Source organism: Motacilla alba, chromosome 4, assembly GCF_015832195.1.
Source record: "Motacilla alba alba isolate MOTALB_02 chromosome 4, Motacilla_alba_V1.0_pri, whole genome shotgun sequence".
NCBI lineage: Eukaryota > Metazoa > Chordata > Aves > Passeriformes > Motacillidae > Motacilla > Motacilla alba.
In genome coordinates this window covers 2,033,765-2,056,231 of record NC_052019.1, presented here as the reverse complement: position 1 = coordinate 2,056,231, position 22,467 = coordinate 2,033,765, and the positions used below count along the sequence as shown (strand labels likewise).

The 22,467-nt window shown below is 44.4% G+C and overlaps 1 protein-coding gene across 2 annotated transcripts; it reads left to right on the top strand.

Annotated features, from left to right (window-relative positions):
* The first annotated feature begins 6,182 nt into the window (after positions 1–6,182).
* Positions 6,183–21,784, top strand: LOC119700774 (meiosis 1 associated protein). 2 transcript variants are annotated; one of them, XM_038136390.1, is made up of 9 exons: positions 6,183–6,431; positions 9,563–9,745; positions 12,160–12,334; positions 17,329–17,502; positions 18,481–18,631; positions 19,190–19,331; positions 19,844–20,050; positions 20,570–20,725; positions 20,910–21,784. In XM_038136390.1, the coding sequence occupies exons 1-9, from the start codon at positions 6,183–6,185 to the stop codon at positions 21,051–21,053; spliced, it is 1,581 nt and encodes a 526-aa protein (XP_037992318.1). In that variant the 3' UTR covers positions 21,054–21,784. The 2 variants fall into 2 exon arrangements, with proteins under 2 accessions (XP_037992318.1, XP_037992316.1); XM_038136388.1 differs by having other exon boundaries at positions 20,570–21,784.
* The last annotated feature ends 683 nt before the right edge of the window (positions 21,785–22,467 follow it).

Sequence of the window (22,467 nt, the reverse complement as noted above, 5' to 3'; positions counted from 1 at the left end):
CCCAGTACAGCCTGGTACAGCTGTCCCAACCCCAGTACAGCCCAGTACAGGTGTCCTAATCCCCATACAGGTATCCCAATCCCAGTACAGGTGTCCCAATCCCTGTCTAACTTTCCCAATTTCTGTACAGCCCAGTACAGGTGTCCCAATCCCAGTACAGCCCAGTACAGCTGTCCTGACCTCTGCAGAGCTGTCCCAACCCCAGTACATCCCAATACAGGTGTCCCAATCCCAGTACATCCCAATACAGGTGTCCCAATTCCAGTACAGTGCAGTACAGCTGTCCCAACCCCAGTACAGCTGTCCTGATCCCTGTCCAGCTGTCCCTGTCCCTTTACAGCCCAGTAAAGTTGTCCCTGTCCTTGTACAGACCAGTGCAGCTGTCCCTCTACCTGTCCAGATGTCCCAGTCCCTGTACAGTTCAGTATAGCTTTCCCAGTCCCTGTCAAGCTTTCCCAATCCCAGTACAGCCCAGTAAAAGTGTTCCAATCCCAGTCCAGCTGTCCCTGTCCCTGTCCAGTTGTCGCAATCCCAGTACAGCCCAGTACAGGTGTCTCAATCCCTGTCCAGCTGTCCCTGTCCCTGTCCAGCTGTCCCAATCCCTGTCCAGACCAGTACAGATGTCTCAATCCCTGTCCAGCTGTCCCTGTCCCTGTCCAGGCTGTCCCAGTCCCTGTCCATCCCTGTCCAGCTGTCCCAGTCTCAGTACAGCCCAGTACAGCTGTCCCAATCCCTGTCCAGCTGTCCCAATCCCTGTCCAGCCCAGTACAGATGTCTCAATCCCTGTCCAGCTGTCCCTGTCCCTTTACAGCCCAGTAAAGTTGTCCCAATCCCTGTCCAGCTGTCCCAATCCCTGTCCAGCCCAGTACAGCTGTCCCAATCCCTGTCCAGCTGTCCCAATCCCAGTACAGCCCAATACAACTGTCCCAATCCCTGTCCAGCTGTCCCAATCCCAGTACAGCCCAATACAACTGTCCCAATCCCTGTCCAGCTGTCCCAATCCCAGTACAGCCCAGTACAGCTGTCCCAATCCCTGTCCAGCTGTCCCAGTCCCAGTACAGCCCAGTACAGCTGTCCCAATCCCTGTCCAGCTGTCCCAGTCCCAGTACAGCCCAGTACAGCTGTCCCAATCCCTGTCCAGCCCAGTACAGGTGTCTCAATCCCTGTCCAGCTGTCCCAGTCCCTGTCCATCCCTGACCAGCTGTCCCAGTCTCAGTACAGCCCAGTACAGCTGTCCCAATCCCTGTCCAGCCCAGTACAGCTGTCCCAATCCCTGTCCAGCTGTCCCTGTCCCTGTCCAGTGCTGTCCAGCTGTCCCAGTCCCAGTCCATCCCAGCAGAGCTCTCCCAGTCCCTACAGAGACCTCAAAAGCCAGAGCCACTTCGGCACATCCTGCTGTTCCCAGGTGGGACATGCCACAGGATTTCCTGTGGGACAAGTGCTGCCTTCTCGTGCTCCCGGGATCCAGCCCCCAGTGAGGGAGCGTTGGCCGCCTAAAGCTTTAAAAGAACAAACCCGAAACAGTACAGGAAATATGAAAATGTCACAGTAAGAGTGAGACTTCAGACTCGGAGGTCACATCCAGGGTAGAAGAGGTGAGGTTGTAGGAGCCACGGAGGACAATTCCAGCATGTGGGTGTATCCCAGGATTTTCCCTGCAGCCTCAGTGGTGATTCCCTATAACGTTTTTGCCCGGGGGTTTCGAGCTGATCCGATGAGCTCTCAACACCCCAACGTTACACCCCAGAATAGTTCAGCATTCGTTGGGAGGCATAAAAGGAGCAGGAGGCTGATGTGACAGCGTCAGGAACAAAAAAGGTTTAATAAAGGCAAAATAACAAACTCAAAGCGATCCAGGTGCCACAGGCTTGTGCTCCTGGTAAAGACACCTCACAAAAGCGATTTGGTTTCTTTGTTCTGTGCTTTTCTACTCAATGGCCCAGGCGGGACCTTTTGGCTCATGGCCAATGAGCTGTCCCCAAACTTGAGGTGAAGCCCCCAAGGTCCTATCAGTGACTTTTCTACCTGATCACTGGGAGAAAGTTCTGGGCTCTTTCCTTTTTGGGGGACAGAGGAAGGTTCTGTCACTCTGTCCATAGGGGGCACATTCCTACAATTCCCTGCCCATGAATTATGCAGGTTTTTATCAGGTTACAGTGTGTGTGTTGACGAGGTGTCAGCCCGGATTCTTAATCGAGATGCCAGGGAAGATGGAGCAGCTGCCCCGCGAGGCTTCGTTAGCCGTGCCCATAATCGGATCACGGAGTTATTACAGTTCATAGAAAGCTGGATTCTGCCAATTCCAGCCTGTCACTCAAGCACCCTGGTAGCCCGGCTCTCCTGCTGGGGTTTGAGTCGGCTGCTTTTCCACAAAATTCCACCTGGGAATTGTGCAGAAATTTGTCGTTGCTCTGCTGCTCTCTTAAGGTTTTGTTATTTTTACTCATTTTAGTTACTCAGGCTTTAAAAATGCTTTTTTTTCTAAATTCCTACAATGTTACAGTTGCTCTTCTTTTGAGAAAAAAAAGAACTTATAAAGGTTGTAATGAGTGATTTTAACACTAATATGAAGTGACAATTCTTGCTAAGGTTTGATGATTTTATGCCAATAAAAGCACAAGCCTAAAACCATTTATTTATGATTGATTATAGCACTGATGAATAGAGTAACACATAATATCTTCTATTATACAGGGTCTGGAATAATTTTGTTTCCAGTAGCTTGATTTTCTGCAAACTTTATTGCTTTTTTTTTTCTTTATTCCTCTGTTCATCCTGACCTTTTAAAACAAATACCTTTCTTTCTAGGCTAGGTGGAAAAAACTGTTCACACCAGAGGCCATCCTCACTGCACAGGCAGTTTATTCTCGAGTAAACCCTCATTTATGCAGCTGGATCTGTTTTCCACATGACAATATTCCTGTTTCCCAGAGGTTTGAAGCTTACTCCGAAAATGGCACCTTTTAAAACCAATCATCCTCAATCCTCTTTAACCGATGGCTTTGCTGCTATGTCTTTTTAGACCTGGATATTATTTAATTTTATTTATTTTTATAACAAACCAAGCACACAGGACGATGTGCACCTGCAGAACGTCCTCGGCAGTCACAAATCACTCGCTGTAAAGAAATTTCCTTTCTGCCTCTTTCTAGTTCTGCACAATTTGTGTCTCCTCGCATTGAGCAAAATGCACATCACCAGCCCTGACACCTGGAGAGTTCTGCTTTATTGAGCAATAACTTCATGTCAAATCAGCTGCCAGAACTTGCAGTTTACCCAATTCTCATGGAATTGTGGGGGATCCCTGGGGAAGGGCTCTGTCAGTCCACCCAATACCTAAATGAAAATGTCATTTTACCACAGAATTTTTTTACCACAGCAACCACTTCCACAGAATTCCTCTGTTCTCCAGCCTCACTAGAGCTATAAAAGAGGTCAAATATTGTAGAGAGCCATATAAATCACATTAATATTAATGAGCAGAGATTAATTAAGACACCACAATTATGAAGAAATGAAATTTAGTGGTGAGGAGCTGATGAGGGATCTATTTTAACAGAACCACTTTAAAATAAGCATAATAATTTATATAATCCTTAATAATCCACCACTTAACCATATTCCTAAGTGCCACATCCCCACAGATTTTAAATATAGAGATCAAAGTCACTAAGAACAAATATTGCTGTCATTTAGGGCTTTGCACAGGAATAAATGCAGATGGGGAATGAGCAGCAGCTCTGCAGTAATGGAATACAGATAAGTAGAGTGCAAAGAATGAGAGAATTCATTCAAAATTAGGAAAACTCTCTCTGCTTCAGCATCAAAGCTCATTTTCCTCTCTGAAACCAATGCTGAGTCCCAACTCTTGTGGATTTCTGACAGGATGGGGTTTGTTTCCCTGTTTGAGGAAGCTCTGGGGCCTTGCAGAGTTCAGCAGCACTGAAGCCTCATCAGAAAAAATTCAGACAGACAAGTCCATTCCCAGATTCAGTGATGGAATTGAATAAACTCTGCTGTAAATTGAAAAGCTTCAGGAGAGACACTGATTAAAGTGATATCTGGCAGTTTTGCATTTGACAATCAAATTATACCCAAGGACTAATCAAAGCAAGATACCTACATGATCCATATCTGTATTTATAACATTTTCATCAGCTCTGAAGTGTTAACCCCAGTTTTGAAATTCAGGCTGTGATCACTCTTGTTTTGCCTGCACTGACAGGCATCCTAAGGAATCTTAGAAATTCAGATTTTTTTTTTTTTTCTGATGATTCTTCAGCCAGATAGAAACTCATTTCTCGCTCTTCCCAAGCCTCACAGAAATTCTTACTCCAAAGTGCTGGAGGCTGTAGGAAATGCAGAATCTGTCTCCTTGGAGACCATAAAAGAGCTGTTTGTGTGAGCTGAACACACCCCACAAATGACAGGCCAGAGCCCAACTGTGTAAATCCTTCCTCAAACTTTCACTAATTCTGCTGGGAACAAAACTGTAGGGAGGAAAAAAAATGATCCCAGTTCAGAACAAGACATGTGCAGTTATAACAACACTTTTCTTTTTTGAAGCATTTCCTGTATCTTTGGAAACAGCACTGAAGGATTTGCATGGATTTAGTGAAGAGAGGATTTTAGAAAGGCTTTAGAAAATAAAAAAGAAATTTTTTTTTAAACAGGAAAATTCTCTTGTGCTTGAGGTTGAAGGGAAATAGGGATGGGGAATGAAAGTCAAATTCAAGGTCTGTGGAAGAGCTCATCCCACGAGTTTGACACTCTGAAGGACAAAAGTTGGTTCTTCACACCCACAAAGTAAAAATAAATTAAAAGTTAAAAAAAAAACAAACCAAAACGTAAATTTTACCCACAAAGTAAAATTCCTGGATATGCAGGATTTTCTTGCTGCATCCTGCTGGCCTCTTTTGGCTTTTCCAGCTACTTGTCTCGTGCTTTGGGGGTGAAGAAACAGGGACTGTTCTCCCCAGGGTTTGGATGCAACCTCCTGGCCAGTGCAGAATTTGGATTTACATGGTTAGATTTACTTGGTTAGTTTTTTAGTTGGTTAGTTTTTATTTATATTCCAGATTTACAAACTGACTTTTATAGTACTTGATGTTAACAAATTAAAAATGGAGCTGTAATTTTTTTTTCTGAAAGGTTTTTCAAGGATAAACTGTTTAATTAAGACATGACACTTAAATTATTTTTACTTTTAATTTAATAACTACTTGTGGTTTGCAATGTGGATTTTTTTAATCTAACTACACAATATTGTTTAAACTCATGAAGAAAAAGGTGAAGAAGAAAGACTAGTTTTGCTTCTAAAACTTTTATTTTGTTTTCTATATATATTATATTTTAAGATTTTAAACGTTAAGGTTTTTACTATGTGAAAAATGAGAGGGTCACTGGAGGAACATCTACAGGTTTTGTGCTCTGTGCTCTGCACTTGTGATCACTGAGTCTCTGTGTGTAAGAAGGGACTTGCACATTCATTACAGTTCAAATGCACTAAACTTGGCCTTCTCCCTTGAAAGCTCAATGGGAATTTTCTCTATTTTTTTAATGTGTCCAGTCTATCCTAAAGATATTTCCAAAGAGAGCAGCAGGAGGTGTGACTCCCACCACCCAGTTTTGGTCTGATACTGAGAAAAGGAAACAAAAATTCAACTTACTCTGCATTAAAAAATGCTTGTGATTGGGGGGGGAGAGAAACTGCAATCACTTAAGTGTCTCAAGTGATATTTTACACTTTTATTTAAACTACACACTTATAATTTCAATTTTTAACTTAATAACTAACTACTTGTGGCTTGCAATGTGGACTTTTTAATCTAATTACTTAAATCTATGAAGAAGAAGGGCCAGCTTCTGCTTTAAATTTTTTATCTTGTTATATATGTATTACTATATTCTAAAACTTTCAACTTTAGGTTTTCTACTATGTGATATTACACACTTTTATTCAAACTATACACTCCTAATCTTAGTTCTGTCATTTCAATTTGGAGGTTTTCTCTAGGGTCAAGTGCAGTGTTCTCTTGGGGTCAGTGCTTGTTAGCACAGAAAGTCTGAAATTCTCAGTAATTTGATCAGGTTCTGACAGAGAGCCTCACTCGTTGCTGTTCTTCCTTTATTTCTCCTGTTCAGGTGCATCACCGCGCGCATAACACCCACGTGCAGAAGCCATGAATTCCAGAAAATTCCCCTCAGAAGCACGGAGAACTTTCCCTGCTGCCAAAGCCCCCAGCCAGCAGCCATCCCACATCCTGGTGGTGGATGCCACCTCCCCTTCCTGGGCCAACACCTGCTCCGTGCTCTCGGAGGCTCTGGAGAACGTCCTGTGCCTGGCATGTGGCCTGGCAGGGCCCTGCAGGGTGCCCCTGCTCAGCCTCTACGTGGTGCAGCCCCAGCACGAGTGTCTGCTGCCCTTCACGGTATGCTCAGGGAAAAAAAAAAAAAAGTTAATTATTCACATCTAAATTCATATCTAAAAATCTGTGTATAAATTCACATCTTAAAAATCGGCCGTTCTCAGAGCGATCGTTTCGCTGTGAGGTGAATTTTATGGCACGTAAAGTTGAGAAGGAGGAGTTTCATTTTTGATCTGTCAACCTGATAAATTAGGGGTTTTTGTGCTCTTCCTTCCTAAAACATCTGTTTTGGAGCATCTGTTGCACTTTTCGTGTGCTGCTTTGTGCTGTGTGCTGCTTCTCTGCCAGAATTACCACACACAGCTCGAGCTGGACAAATATTACCAATGTGAGAGGTTCTGGATGTTGAAGGGGAAAGGTGCAGAGTTAAAAAAATAATAATTAAATACATATATATATATATCTGTGCTGAATAGCTGTCTATCTATATATATGTATATTTAAAAAAAAATATATCTGTGCTGCTATATATTCACACATTATTCTGTGATTTCAGGAGAAGTCCTTTAAGACTAAATCCAATTCTAAACCCAGCCCTGGCAAATCCACCACTTAACCATGTTCTTGAGTGCCACATCCATACAGATTTTAAATACAGAGATCAAAGTCAGTAAGAACAAATATTGCTCTCAGAATCATCCAGAGGAGTCCTCTAAGACTGAATCCAATTCTAAACCCAGCCCTGGGTTTAGAATCCAAATCCACCACTTAAACATGTTCCTAAGTGCCACATCCACACAGATTTTAAATACAGAGCTCTAAGAACAAATATTGCTCTTACTTATGGCTCTGCACAGGAGTAAATGTAGATGGAGAGTGAGCAGCAGCTCTGCAGTAATAGTTTGGGAATATAAATCTTAAAGTTCACAAGAATTTTTGAAGTCATCCTGTTAGAAATAATTACACTGAGCACTCCCATTTACACAGCATCACTGTAAACACACGGGATTAACCCTTCCAATTTATACAGCAATGGTGGGAACATTCTGAAGACACAAAAACATTTTGGCAAGTCTTCACATTCACAAAAACATTTTGGCAAGTCTTCACATCTTGAGAAAAATAAAAAGCCAGAGGTCAAGAGTAAATTAGCAAATGTGACCTGCAGGAAGACTCTGGGTAATGGCGGTGTTTGTTTTGTAGGAAAGGTTATAGATAATGTGACAAGGACAATCTTATGACTGCTGCTCCTGATCAGCTGTCTTTTTAATTTAAACAACAGTTCCTCATTTTGACAGTCAGAGTTTTTAAAGGCAGAGGAGCCCTTAGATCACGGGTTTGTATGTTCACATCACAGGCTATTATATTTCACTAAAGTACCCCTATTTCATTAAAACTTCCTTCCAGAAAGTCATCTAGTTTTGATCTGAAGACAAGATGGGTAATCAAGTACTTCTCTTGATAATTTCATCCAGTGGTTAATAATTGTCATTGTGAAACCTGTACTTGGTTCCTAATTTGCATTTATTTGCTTTATCCTCCAGGGATTTCTTAATATATTTACTCTTCTGGCTACATTGAAGAACATGCTTGTATTTTATCCTTTCTTTCTCTAAATAGGAGTAGGTGCCTTCTCTGTTCCTGCTGCTAAATCAAGAACAAATTATAAGTTTAACTGCAAAACATGTTTACAATAACTTTAATAATTTTTAAGCCATTCTTTGTATTCACTCTGCTGGTTTTTTGGGTGCTGCATTCCAATAGCAGACGTCAGCTGCTGTACTGAAGCTGTTTTTCAGAGCTGTGTTAGACAAATCATGAAGTGAGGAAAGCCCCAGAGCTGAAAATAGAGATGGGGAGAGTACATGGGGAAGTGTCACACACACTTACCCTGCTTTTAACCTTTCCTCTGTGCTTGTTTATGGTCTCTGTTCCCACTGGTCTCCCCAGCAGGAGAGTCCATAAAGCCTTCCTGGAAAGGGCAGGGAGGGCAAAGAAAGGAGAAGCCAGAGTGAAAGTAGACAACTGGAGGAGAGCAAAAATGGTGGCAAGACAAGAAATCAGCATTGAGGCACCAAAAAATGTAATGTGGGAGTGAGTAAGGACTGAGCAGAGCCTTTGCAGCTTCTCACTCCATCCCACTGAAAGGCCACTCTGCAAACCAGGGCTCAGGGGTGCTTCAGTGACCCAGAGCTCCACACACCTGAAGCAAAATGAGTCCCACGTTCACGTGCTGCCTCTTCGGTGGGGAAGGTGACCTCTGGCAGCAGTGTCTTGTGTTGCTGTAAATAAATTTGGTGGAGTTCACTCAATATCTTTCCTGTGGCCACAATGTACCAGTTGAGCTGCTGAGTTCTTGGTGAGGTTCAGGTGAGCTGACTTCTCTGTGACCACCAGCCTTCCTCCACGTTATGGAGAGCTATTTCATGTTGTTTACCAGCTGAAAAGACAGGTGTGTGCTAAGGAAGGCAGGAGCCTTCCTTGAAATGGAAAATGTAAACCTCCTCCCTCCAAATTATTATAGTTTTGAAATTAAGGGGCTCTCAGGCAAAGATACCGGAGTAGGAGTAACAGTTCTTTACTAGGAAAATTAAAAATACAAATGCAATAGTACAAAAAAAATAAAATAAAGAAAACGAACCACTGCCAGAGTCAGAACATGACCTGCCACCCTGTGGATCAGGGTGGTGGCAGCAGTGCCATTCCATGGTGGCTCAGCCCTCCTGCAGGGCCAGCTGTGCTTCTGCTGGAGCAGGGATCCTGGACAAGGCTGGAGTTTTCCTCTGAAGCTCCAGGGCTGCTGGAGATGGGCCTGCTCTCCCTCTGGGAATGCAGGGAGAAGAAAGCTGCTCCTCTGGGAATGCAGTGGGCAGAGGCTGCTGTGGTGTTCCCAGGGTCAGATTGTATCCAGGCAGGAATGCTTGGCTCCTCCCCTGGGCAGAGCATCTGCCAGTGGGATGATGGAATTTGATCAGCCATGCAGGGACACTCATTGCCCATTAACAGAAGATAATTAGTAATTAATGGCCCATGAACAGAAGAGATCTCCTGGAGGGAGGATTGGTTGTGGAAGAGATAAAGAAAACTGCCCAATGAGCAGAAGATAACTGCCCACCTCTGACAGATAGAATTCACACCCCCAGCCACGTCTTGTAACTTAAGACCCCTGCCTCTCCTTGAACCCTGTTTTGCAGCAAGTGAAAGAAAACTTTGCCCGAGTTCGAGCCTGCATTTCGGAGCTCCGCTCGCTGCCGGCTGAAGGCAGCTTCCCCCCGGGGGGGAACGGAGTGCTGCAAGCTGTGCAGGATGGATTGCAGCAGTTCAAGCAGTACAGCAGGCACACAGCTGCAGGAGGCTCCACAAACAGTTCTGTTGAGGTAAGAAAATGCTGCGAGGGGAGTGGGAGCCATCCCACATCATTGTGATTTATAAATGTGTATTTCGTGTGCAGTGAACGTGCAGAAAAATTTAGGCATTCACACTCTGGATGTTTCAGAGATCCACTGTCCAGAAGTCCTGAAATCAAGTCCTCAAATCCCTCTGGACTGATTCCTGTGGAAAAGGGGACACATCTAGGGAAAGCTGTCTTGGTCCAGGATCTGATAGATTCTGGTGGACACACTTTTTGGTGGACACACTTTTTGGTGGATTTTGATGGCTGTGTTTTCAGCTCTAAATGTGTGATTCTGCATAAAGGGGAGGGAAGCTGCCCATAACACATGAGAACAGACGTGTGAATGCAGAAAGCAGAGCAAGGTTCACAGGAGGAAGTATTTTTTTTAAATAGTATCAACTGACACGAAAGGACAGGGAGTTATCAAGGGGAAAGGTCTCACACAGGGATGTTTTCCTCTGGACAGCAGAAAATATCAGCTCCAAGCAATCCTGCATTTCAGACTTCCCAGGCTCAGGCTCCACCTGCCCGTCATAAAAAACAAATTGGGATTCCCACAAGTGAAATTTGCCAAGTCTTTCTGCTTTGTTTAGGTTCCTTAAACCCTTCCAGAGTCTCACAGAGTCACACTGTGACCAGGCTGCTATTGAGACTCACTCCCAGTGTTTGTCCAGGAAACTTTTCTACTGATTTTCTGCCTTTCTTGGGGCTTTAAAGTATTTATCCTGACCATTTGAAAGGTGATTTGTGCTTTAAAGCTGGGGGTTGGAACAAACAGAGCACGCTTTGGACACAAGACCTTTTCTGACACACAACAAAATCCAGGATATTTTCTAGTATACTTGTAGGAACAAGCAACATTAAAAAATAAGTTAGTCCATGGATACAGGGAGTTTTTACTCCCCTAAGCAGTCCTTCTAGACTAATTCTTCTAGATTGTGCAATTATTCTTCTAGTTCTTCTAGATTATGCAATTATCCTTCCAGTTCTTCTAGATTATGCAATTTTATTGCACTTCTCTTTGCAAGGGGATGTAAGACATGCTGCAGGGACAGGCTCTGGTCACTGACAGGCAGGAGGGAGTTCACCCTTATAAAAGGCCAAAAAGAAGTTTCAAAAAAGGCCTCTTTCTGCTCCAGATACTTAAGTGATTGCAATTTCCTCCCCTCCCCATCACAAGCATTTTTTAATGCAGAGTAAGTTTTATTTTTGTTTCCTTTTCTCAGTATCAGACCAAAACTGGGTGGTGGGAGTCACACCTCCTGCTGCTCTCTTTGGAAATATCTTTAGGACAGACTGGACACATTAAAAAAGTAGATAAAATTCCCATTCAGCTTCCAAGGGAGAAGGCCAAGTTTAGTGTGTTTGAACTGTAATTAATGTGTTTCTGAGGGGAATTTTCTGGAATTCATGGCTTCTGCACGTGGGTGTTATGTGCACGGTGATGCACCTGAACAGCAGAAATAAAGGAAGAACAGCAATGAGTGAGGCTCTCTGTCAGAACCTGATCAAATTACTGAGAATTTCAGACTTTCTGTGCTAACAAGCACTGACCCCAAGAGAACACTGCACTTGACCCTAGAGAAAACCTCCAAAATGAAATGACAGAACTAAGATTAGGAGTGTATAGTTTGAATAAAAGTGTGTAATATCACATAGTAGAAAACGTAAAGTTGAAAGTTTTAGAATATAGTAATACATATATAACAAGATAAAAAATTTAAAGCAGAAGCTGGCCCTTCTTCTTCATAGATTTAAGTAATTAGATTAAAAAGTCCACATTGCAAGCCACAAGTAGTTAGTTATTAAGTTAAAAATTGAAATTATAAGTGTGTAGTTTAAATAAAAGTGTAAAATATCACTTGAGACACTTAAGTGATTGCAGTTTCTCTTCCCTCCCAATCACAAGCATTTTTTAATGCAGAGTAAGTTGAATTTTTGTTTCCTTTTCTCAGTATCAGACCAAAGCTGGGTGGTGGGAGTCACACCTCCTGCTGCTCTCTTTGGAAATATCTTTAGGATAGACTGGACACATTAAAAAAAGAGATAAAATTCCCATTCAGCTTTCAAGGGAGAAGGCCAAGTTTAGTGTATTTGAACTGTAATGAATGCGCAAGTCCCTTCTTACACACAGAGACTCAGTGATCACAAGTGCAGAGCACAGAGCACAAAACCTGTAGATGTTCCTCCAGTGAACCTCTCAATCCATTTCATATTGGCTTAAATATGAGCCAAAGCTCAACGAAAAATTGCTTATAAATCTGCTTTTGAATAGATGAGATATTTCAGCAAGATTTTTCCTCTTTCCATAGTGAGACCAGTGCTACTCAACATCTTCACCTCTCTGGAGAGAATTGGGGTAGAGGCAGCTTCTTCGTGCTCTGATTTGTGTTCCAGATCACAATTTTGACCAGCCAGCCCAGCAGAGACATGGTAAAGCAGCTGGAGAAGAAGTTACAAGACGTAGACCTGGTGAGCCTGCGAAGAATACAGGTCATTGAGGTTGTGAAGAGAGATTTCCTGCAGCCTGAGGATGTGGAGCAGTGTGTGCCAGCAGAGGAGCCCAGCAGTGGTGAGTGGAGGGCATTTTTAGGGGTTATGGCTTTGGGAAGCACGACAATCCAACATCTGCCACTTCCCTTTGGGCCATTTAATGTCCCTTGGGTCAGTGGGGACTGCTGTGGCTGGAGGAAGTTTGTACCACAGCACTTCTCTGGGGCTTGCAGAACTTGCAGACCTCCTGTGTTGTTGGAGTCCTGGCTGCTGAGAATTATTGCCACGTCTGGGGTCACCATTTGTTACCGTGGGCCTTCTGGGCAGTCTGGACTTGGTGAAGTGAAGGAGAGATCTTGACTCCATTTCAGAAGGCTGGTTTATTATATTATGATATATATTACATTAAAAAAGACCACACTATAACTATACTACAAAGAACAGAGAGAAAGATTCATCAGAAGGCGAGACAGGAATAGAAAGGAATGAATAACAAAGTTCTGTGACTCCCAGAGAGTCCGAGAGCTGCTGCCTCCTGGATTGGCCACCAAGCAGAAACATCCCACACTGACCAATGGAGGAAGCACCTGCTGCATTCCACAGCAGCAGATCACAAATTGTTTACACTTGAAGCTGAGGCCTTCTCAGCTTCTCAGGAGAAGAAAATCCTAGCAAAGGGATTTTCACAAAATATCACAACCACAGAGAATTTCAGGCTTTCTGTGCTGCCAGGCACTGACCCCTAGGAGAACACTGCACTGACCTGAGGCTGTGGAGAAAGCTTCCAAAATGGAATGATAGAACTGGGATTGTGGCTGTGGAGTTTGAATAGAAATGTGTAATATCACAAGGTGCGAACTTAGAGTTTAAGGTTTTAGAAATATCATATAAAGCAAGATGGAGGTTTCAGGCAGAGGCTGGTCCTTCTTCACCTTCTTCTCCATGGGTTTGGTGATGTTTTGTAACTGGATAAAAAAAGTCCACATTGTGAACTTGGAGTGATTAGTTATTGGGTTAAAAGTGAAAATAATTTAGGTGTCGTTTCTTAATTGGATAGTTTAGCCTTAAAAGACTTTGTGGAGAGGGATGTGGGGCCATTTTGTGCCTTGCTAGTGAAATGCTGCAGAGCTCACTGCTGTGAGACTGTAACATAGATAAGAAATAATAAACATCTGAGTCTGAACGTGAAATATCATCTGGAGCACTTCAATCCCAGCCTTGACAGAAAAAAAGGAGCCAAGAACTGCCAGTGTGTTCCTTCAGCTCATGGTGTTATTTAAAATTCATGTGGGATACAGCTTCACTGTGGGTGTTAAAGAGAAAAAGGCATTGAGTTATGGGGGTAACACACTCTGAGCACGGAGGAAAGCAGCAGCAGGAAGCAGGAACTGTGTCAGAGACAAAACCCAGGTAATTAAGAGGCTTGGGCAGTGACAGTAACTCTTCCCAGCAATGTGCAGCCTGGGAGAGAGGGTTAAATTGGGATTTTTTAAGTTCTGAAGGAGTTAGAGACAGGAGTTCTGAGCTTTTCAGATGATGTGGTTTATTTTTCTTATCTTTTTTTATTTTAATTTTCTAGATATAGAATAGATAAAGAATTATCTAGATATAGAATAGATAAAGAATGATCTATTCTTTATTTTTCTTATCTTTTACATGGACATGAACATGTGAGTTCAGCTCACATCCTTACAGCATGGTTCAGAAGGCCATAAGACCTTTAGTCACAAGACTTCCTAAGGAGTTATTGACTAATAAAACACTGCTAACAAGGATATTATTATATTTTTTTTACCCAATTCTTAAATATTTTGTCTTATGGACCCATGCTACAGTGTAAGTTTTCTTAGCTAATCATGTCATGGCACACAAACTCACAGTACTGCATTCTAGTTTCTCTGATTACCTTTGTAGCTACTTCTAATTTTTCTATATCTCAAACTCTAAAACTCTCAGCTTTCTTTCACTTAGCTTAACATGTCTGTGCTTTAAACTATAAATCTACATTATTGCTTCCAGCACTCAAGTTTGGAGGCCATTCCTAAAGTCTCACATCAAATCTTGTGTTTAACTCTAAGCTTTGCCTTACAGGCCCAAAGTTCTGAGCATTCTTTGTATTTCAGATTCCAACAGGATTAAAAGGGGTTATTTCTAGTTTTTACTGAGGAACAAGCAGGGTTATTTGTTTCTTGCTGTTCATTTTCTTTCGTGGTTGCAGCAAATTTCTGGTCGGTTGTGACAGGAGGGATTGGGAATCCTGCGGGGAAGCTTTGGAAGCTCAGCTCCACAGAGGAGGGGATGCTCTGTGCCTCTCTGTCACAGGGATGCAAAACCCCACCCAAATGATTTCTAAACGTGGATTTTTGTGTAGCCCTTTCACTCAGTAAATGGAATGAAAATATCAGTGTGGACATAAAGGCCATTGAAATGCCAAGGGATGAAATTCTGATTTTCTGAGTGGATGAACTATTTGCTCTCTAAGAAAAGCAACAGGGGATGAATAGATCAAATAATTGGAAAAATGAGCCCAACTGGTTTGTGATACCCATTGGGCCTCCCTTCTTCTGTTGCAGAAAAAAAAATCCATTTTCCTATTAAAAAATTACAGTAATGAGCATTGAATTTGCAAGATCCAGCGTGCAGGAAGTGCAAGATTGGTGCTGTGTTGAACAAGAAAATAAATATTGTGATGCAGCACTTAATCAAGAGCTTCATTTCACTGAGCAGATTTCTCCCATTAGTTTTTTAGGGGCTATTTGGACCCACTTACATTTTTAACATCCAGAGCAGGATCAGGATATCCCCTCCCCAGGCTCATTCTCAGGTTAGTGCAGCTGGAAAAGACTTCAGCAGTTTGAAAACCCCACGCTGGCAAATCTTAGAACAGCTTTGAACCTGCTGAGATCTCAGAATCACTGCAAAGTGATTTAACTAAACCTGTGGAGAGAAGGACATCTGAGGTGGGAATAATCTGGGGGAATAACCAACAGGATTCCTGGCCTTTGGATGGCCTGGTCTCTAATTGTAATAATTTTTTTTTTATTAATAATGCTAATTGTCATCATCATCATCACTATTATCATTATCATTAATAATTCATTATCTATATTACAATTGTATTGTAGTATAATTATATTATAATTATATTCTATATTATCAATATAATTACACTATTATTATAATTATATAATATCAATTTTATATGATCAATACATTATTAGTATAATTATAATAACTATTAATATAATTACTATTGATATATAATTATCTATTATAACTTTACTGTATTGTAATTAAATTATTATTATATTGTATTATAAATTATCAATATAATTATACTATTATTCGATTTTAATTATATAATCTTAATTATATATTTTATTACTAATATTATTATAATTACTACTACTGTTATTACTGTTATTACTGCTATTACTGTTATTTCTGTTACTGTTATTATTATTTCTCTTCCCTGCCCCATCACACTCTCTGAGAGCAGCTGAGCCTTGCCAGTCCTTTTGCTAACAAAAGCTAATATTTGCATGTGCTGGAGAGAACTGCTCCCAGCTATTTCTCTTTGACAAAAACAAACAAGTCCTGCAGATAAAGCACTAATGCCTTTTTTATGACCCCAGCCCATCTTCTGCAAGTCCCAGGGCTGCTTTCTCTACCTGGGCTCTGCTCTCCAGGAAGTTTGAGACCCACTGCCCAGGAGATATTGGCACCCCAACCTGTTTTTCCTGAAGAATTCAGTGAATTTCTTTTAAAATTGTCATGTCTTGTGCCAACTGCAGATGTGTGAGTGATTAAATATCTATTATAGAGGAAAAAAATTCAAAAAACCCAAAAAAACCAGGGAAATATTTACTGAAGGAGGAACTAAAGCATTTACCAGCCCCAAAACACAAATAATTCCCCCTGTCAGCTGTGTTTTACTGCTTGTAACACGAATTACATGGATTTCCTGGTGCTTTGTCTTCTGGGCTGTTAATGCCCTCTTCAGTGCACATCCCTGAAAGAATCCTAAGTCTAAAATCTGTAGGGAATGCATCCAAAACAGAATCATCCTACAACAGTGAATTCTGCAGGGAAATGGGAGCAGAACACTCAGGGCAAGGGGCTGGAGCTGGGAACAGCTCGGGTCATGAGGAGCAGCTTCCAACTAAAAAAAATAAAGAACCAAAAAAAGAAGTTAAGAACTAATAAATAAATAAATATCCTAGCAGCCAGGGACAGTCAGAGAGGACAAGGAAAGTTTTTTTTAGTAGCAAGGGGTGTGAAAGATCTGCTGTGAGTGGGAGTCAAGTCTGCTTTGCTGCAGAGACACAACATAATCTCTTCCTCAAGGCTGGGAGGTGGGGACAGTCAAAAAGTGTGTCCTGCAGAGCCTTTGAAGAATTGCAGTCATTACAGCAGTTATGTTATTTGCCAGCTAGAAATTATTCCATTTCTGGGGATTTTTCTTTGGTTTTGGGTTGTTTTTTTGTTTTTTTTTTTTGACTGCCTAAGTGTCATTTTTGCCAAATGGCATTAGAAATGAAAAGATTTCTCAGTGTAGATGGATGCAGCACTGTTTTTTAATCCCCTTGCTGGCCTGGTAAACACAAGGAGGGGAGAAAAGGCTATTTCTGCTATTTATTCCTCTTCTCAGAAAGCCTTTCCACATCCTGGCTGCATGGTAAAGCTATTAGTGCTACCACACTCTACCTTCTGGGTTTACAAGTGGTTATATTGCACGTCCTATGCAATTTGCAAATTGGGTTTTTTCTCTTCCCTTTATTTATCCCATTTTATTTTTGTTTATCTGATGGGCTTCAAGCTAGCTTCTCATCTGGATGCACCTTTGAGATATAATTTGTAGGTGGTTTTGGGGGATTTTTGGGGTTTATCTTTTTTATATCCTGCCTAACTCTGCTGTCCAGCCTACATTTCTCCATGCCTAAAAGTTGTTGCTACATCAAACCACATTTGTCTGCACATCCAACAAAGCAGTTTAATAATTGCTGAAGAAATCTTTTCAGTGGCTGAAAATATTGGTGCTTTTCCACCTATTTTTTCTTTTTTTCCCTGCAGATATGGCAATCCTGGGCATGGACATCGAGGTGCAAACTGTAGAGGACAACGTCATCAGCCTGGAGATGCTGTTCAAAACGTGGCTCCATGACCATGGCACAGAGAGGGAACAGCTCCATCTCCTCCTTCCCTCAGGAGGTTTTGGCCACGCTGCTGCACCCAAGAACACCTTAAGTATTTCATTTTCTCTCCCCTCTGTAGCGTTTTGCCCGGGGGGTTTCGAGCTGATCCGATGAGCTCTCAACACCCCAACGTTACACCCCAGAAAAGCTCAGCATTCCTTGGGAGGCATAAAAGGAGCAGGAGGCTGATGTGACAGCGTCAGGAACAAAAAAGGTTTAATAGAGGCAAAATAACAAACTCAAAGCGATCCAGGTGCCACAGGCTTGTGCTCCTGGTAAAGACACCTCACAAAAGCCATTTGGTTTCTTTGTTCTGTGCTTTGCTACTCAATGGCCCAGGCGGGACCTTTTGGCTCATGGCCAATGAGCTGTCCCCAAACTCGAGGTGAAGTCCCCAAGGTCCTATCAGTGACTTTTCTACCTGATCACTGGGAGAAAGTTCTGGGCTCTTTCCTTTTTGGGGGACAGAGGAAGGTTCTGTCACTCTGTCCATAGGGGGCACATTCCTACACCCCTCTGCTCCCCTTCAAGGATCTCCTGAATCCCTCGGCCTTAAAGGTTACCCAGGATTGTCCTAAGGGCACCTTCCCTCCCATTTAGAGACCCAGGTGAGGTCTGTGGATAACTTGGAAAATCATCAGGCTTACAAAGCTGCTGCTTTGCTGCCACAGCTGCTGAGGCTGCAGTCGTTTCCATTCTGCAGCAAAAATGTGCCTGGAGGGGGCATGTGAATTTACAGCCACGTGGTCAAGGTAAAAAGGAGCCTTGAGAGTTGAACAGCCCTAAAAATTGTGTTCAAAACAGAGTCTGTGCCAGAGCTGCACTTAAATAAAGGCTGTCTGACAGAGAGCTGCATTTAAATAAAGGCTGTCTTGCAGAGGGATCTGGGACAGGTTGATGCCTTGTGCCAGGCTTTGGTATTTTCCTTCCCCCAATAGTTGCTAGAAAACAGTAATTTGGAAGTGCTTTGAGCATGTCATGTGCTTAACGTTGCCCATCCCAGCGACCTAAACCGTTCTCCTTCTCCCAGTGTGCTTGAAGTGTGATTTGCAGGAGAGGCTGCTGGACCCAGCCCTGCTTTTGGGGACAGCTGATGGCACTGGGAGGGCAGCAGATGCCAGCTGTCCCTGGCACATGGCAGCCTGGCCATCCACAGCTCTGCACAAACTCCGGGTGCTCAAGTGAGTCGTGTTCCTTTTCCCCACTGGGTAACTGGGGGAGGCTGTAAGAAATGCTTCGCTTTCCTGGGGCCTGCTGGCATCACCAGGAGGCTCTGGGGTGCTGGTGAGCCAAATTCTGGTGGGAAAAACCCCAGTTCCATCACTCTTCCTCTCATGGAACAGCACAGCCCACGTGCAGACCACAGTCACACCCGGTGTCACCACAGCACTCAGTGAGGGTGACACCACAGATGCCATTCCTGCAAAAGTTTTTTCACCCCAGTGAAATGTTTTATTGTGGTAATTCTGCTCTCTCATTACCTAATGACCTCATTACCCACAGCAATTAACTGGATGTCAGAGCCTAAGCAAAGCCTCACGGTGCTGTGATTTCACCTAAGAATTCACTTTCCTGGCAGCAGTTCATTGCACAGGGTAGAGCACAGAGATGCTCTCCAGTGTCTTTTCTGAGGTTTATTTATAGAAAAAAAAAAACAAAAAAAAACCCACCAGGATAATTTCTAAGCTGTGCAGTTGTTCTTAAAACGATGAGCACTAACATGAGCTGTATCCTGGCAGGGCTCTGAAGTCTGAAGGGGTCTGTGAGTCTGTACTCTACGGGCTGCCCTTCATCATCAAGCCCACAAGCTGCTGGCAGCTGGACTGGGATGAACTGGAGACAAACCAGCACAGCTTCCACGCTTTGTGTCACAGCCTCCTGGTGAGTGTGTGAAAATGGCACTGTGACAGGGAAGGGAACAGTGAGTGCACGCCTTGTAACACCTGTCTGGCTGCACCAGGAAACATTTTAAAAGCTGCAACCTCATCTCATGGGCCAGAGTTGGGCTTGTAGATCCTTCAATCTGCTGGAAAGATGCTACAGCTCATCAGAGCTTAGGGAAGACCCTCAAACCTAGCAGAAATGAGTGTTTGGAGGTGTGAAGTGCAAATGCCAGGGTTGGAGTTAGACTTGAGACTTTAACAGCAAAAATAATTAACCAAGGCTTGGACTGTGGAGAACTGGCTGTTACTGACAAGCTGCAAACCAAAATCGGGTGTTTTTCTTAAGAAATTACTTGCTAAAAAAAAAAAAACAAAACTAAATGTGTCCTCAGGCCTGCTGCAGAATAGTTTCACTTCCATGATGTGTGAGTGTGCCTGCCCTGAGCCCACGGTGGCAGCGCTGAAGGAAGTGGCTGTTGCTGTTGTTCACACCTGGATTTTGCCCTTTAGAAAAGAAAGTGGATGCTCCTGGCCAGGCACGAGCCCCAGGCCACTGGACCAAACTGGAACGTGGTGGTGCACCCCTATTATGTCATCGTCCCCTCTGACTCTGCCACTCTCCTGGTGAAAGCAGTGGCCATCAGAGAGCTCCTGCTGCCATCAGCCTTCCCGGCCCTCCTGGCTGAGCACCCCGAGCGAGTCAGGGGCCCCATCGAGGTGAGTCACTCATTATCAGCTCTCGTTATCACCTCAGCAGATAACGAGAGAAGGAAATGCCTGTGACAGTGTCTAGTGACAGCTGGAGGGTGACGCTGCACTCCAGAACTCCTTCCCAGCAGACAGCTTTCTCCGTGGACAGCAAATACCTGTCCTTGGAAGCAGTGTTGGTGTCTGCTGGGGGGAAGAGGCCTTGTGAAGCAGAGCTGAGGGTGACAGTGCCCAGAAAGGCAGTTCCAGCTTGTTGGCAGATTCGGGGCATGGGAAAGGGTGGCAAGGGAATGTTTCAATCCATTAAGATCTGTCTGGAGATGCCTCTTGTTCTATACACAGTTAAGAGTGCTCCATATGGTTTGCAGCACAGCCAAAAATCCCTTCACCTTTCACTGCAGGGTGGGTGGTTCGGAGTGTCTACAACACTGTCCCTGAAAAAGAAACCAAAAAACCCACAAACATGCAAAATCCACAGCCTCCGCCTGTCGCAGCCTGTTGCAAACTCAAGTTCTCTCTTCCAAGCAGAGCGCTCTCAACAACTTGGAAGTGGAAGTTGCTTACAACCCCTTGCACCTGAAGAGCAACCTCTACAAATACCTGAAGAGCTCCTTGTACAAACCTCCACAGCGGCAGCAGCCCCAGCCCCGCGAGCAGCGCCCGGAGCGGCACCAGCCCAGGCAGGTGAGTCCTGTGTGTGAGCAGCCTGGGTGGGGTCTGATGTCCCCTCCTGGCCAGATTCCTGCAGATTGTGCCCTCCTGGCCAGATTCCTGCAGGCGAGCTGTGGGCAGCTCCCTGTGCCCAGCAAGGTGAGGCACAGCCAGCACCTCCCCTCACAAGGATTTGTGTTTTGTCACTGTCTTGCAGCCTCAGAGCAGAGCCAAAGCTGCAGTGGCTCCCCTGCTGATGGCTCCCTCTCCCCTCCAAACCTTCAGACCAGCAGCAGCAGCCAGGAGAGGCTCCTGTGAGGGCTCCCTGCTGCCCAAGGAGTACGAGGAGTTCCTGCAGTGAGCAGCAGGAGCTGCCCCAGGGCAGCCACAGGTCCTGGCTCAGCAGCTGGCCGGATGTGGTCAGGCAAGACACCGAGCTTGGCCTTGGTCAGGCAGGCACTTCCCATCGTTTGTTCCTCCTCGTTGTTGTTTCACGTCGTGTTCGTCACCGAGCCAGTTCTGCAGGAAGTTTGCTGCTCGGGGACCCTCTGTCCAGAGCTCCAGCTGTCCCCTGCAGCAGCAGCACCACGTATTTCCTGTTCTTGCCAGCACACGTCACCAGCCTGCCTCAAATTTGGGTTTGTGAGACTGGGCCAGCACAGGCCACAAATCACAGATTGCTGTCAGTGGGAGCAGAAGAGCTGCAGGCAGGGCAGGGAGGAAATCAGACAAGGCAGGCATCCCACAGCAGCAGGTTCAGAGGGGTGGTTGAATAAGCGTGAAACAGGGCTCTTGGATTTAACTCTCTCTTGGAGAGTTCTGCTCTCCAGATGACTTGGGTGCTTCCAAGATTGGCCTCGCTGTCCAACCCCCCAGCTTGTGAAGGGGGTTGTAGCAAATGCCAAGCCAGAGCACTTCCAGAGAATTCCTGCCCAGATGCCAGCCTGTTTTTCAGTGAAGGCGCAGGGTAGGTGTGAGCCAAGCCAAGGTGGGGTGGTCTCACTGAGCCCCTGATGCCAAGCACCAGCAGAGTTTGTGTTCTACTTACTTGGTTCTGAAAAGCTGTTCCAAAATAAAGTTATCCTCCGTGGAGCACACTTTCTGCCTGTGGTTTCTGACATGTCCAGCACTGCCATCCCACCACTGGACCTGTGCTTCCTGGGAAACAGCTGCAGGTGAGCAAAGGCATGAGGCAAGCACCACAATCCCATCTCTTCTCCCTGGGATCCCAGCTCTGACAGGCCCAAAGGCATGGGCTGGCTCTTCCCATGCCCTGGCATCTCATCAGGCAGCTGCTGGGGCAAGGCGTGGAGGGCAGGTACCATGGAAGACAGGGCAGACACCCCTGCAGGCACAGGGATCATTGGGAATGAACACACCAATGGCCCAGCCTGGGGCCTGCAAACCAGTCAACAACATAAAAATTATAAAATCAGGTTTAGGGAGGAGGCAGCAGGGAGGCAACAAAATTTTTGGAACCACCTCAGCCTCCCTCAGATTTCCCAAAACCCAACCGACTTTTCCCCTTCTCCTGCAGCAAAACCCCACTGGAGAAGACGACCCAGCAGAGGGGAACAGCCACAAATTGATCCTGGCCACAGCTGAGCTGTGTTTTTACAGGACTGAGGCTTCCCCCTGCAACCTGGGCACCAGGAGTTCATCACCTCATCACCAGCCTGGGGACCTCCAGGCTTCCCCAGCAGTTTGGCTGAGCTGGGGCTGCAGAAGTTGAGCTTAGCCTTCAGCACGGTGCTGCTTGTCACCTGCCTGTTCTG

Coding starts and splice junctions, on each gene's coding strand:
- LOC119700774 (XM_038136388.1), top strand. CDS start 6,183: ATGAATTCCAGAAAATTCCCCTCAGAAGCACGGAGAACTTTCCCTGCT. Junction 9,746..12,159: donor CCACAAACAGTTCTGTTGAG/GTAAGAAAATGC, acceptor TTTGTGTTCCAG/ATCACAATTTTGACCAGCCA. Junction 18,632..19,189: donor CACAAACTCCGGGTGCTCAA/GTGAGTCGTGTT, acceptor GTATCCTGGCAG/GGCTCTGAAGTCTGAAGGGG.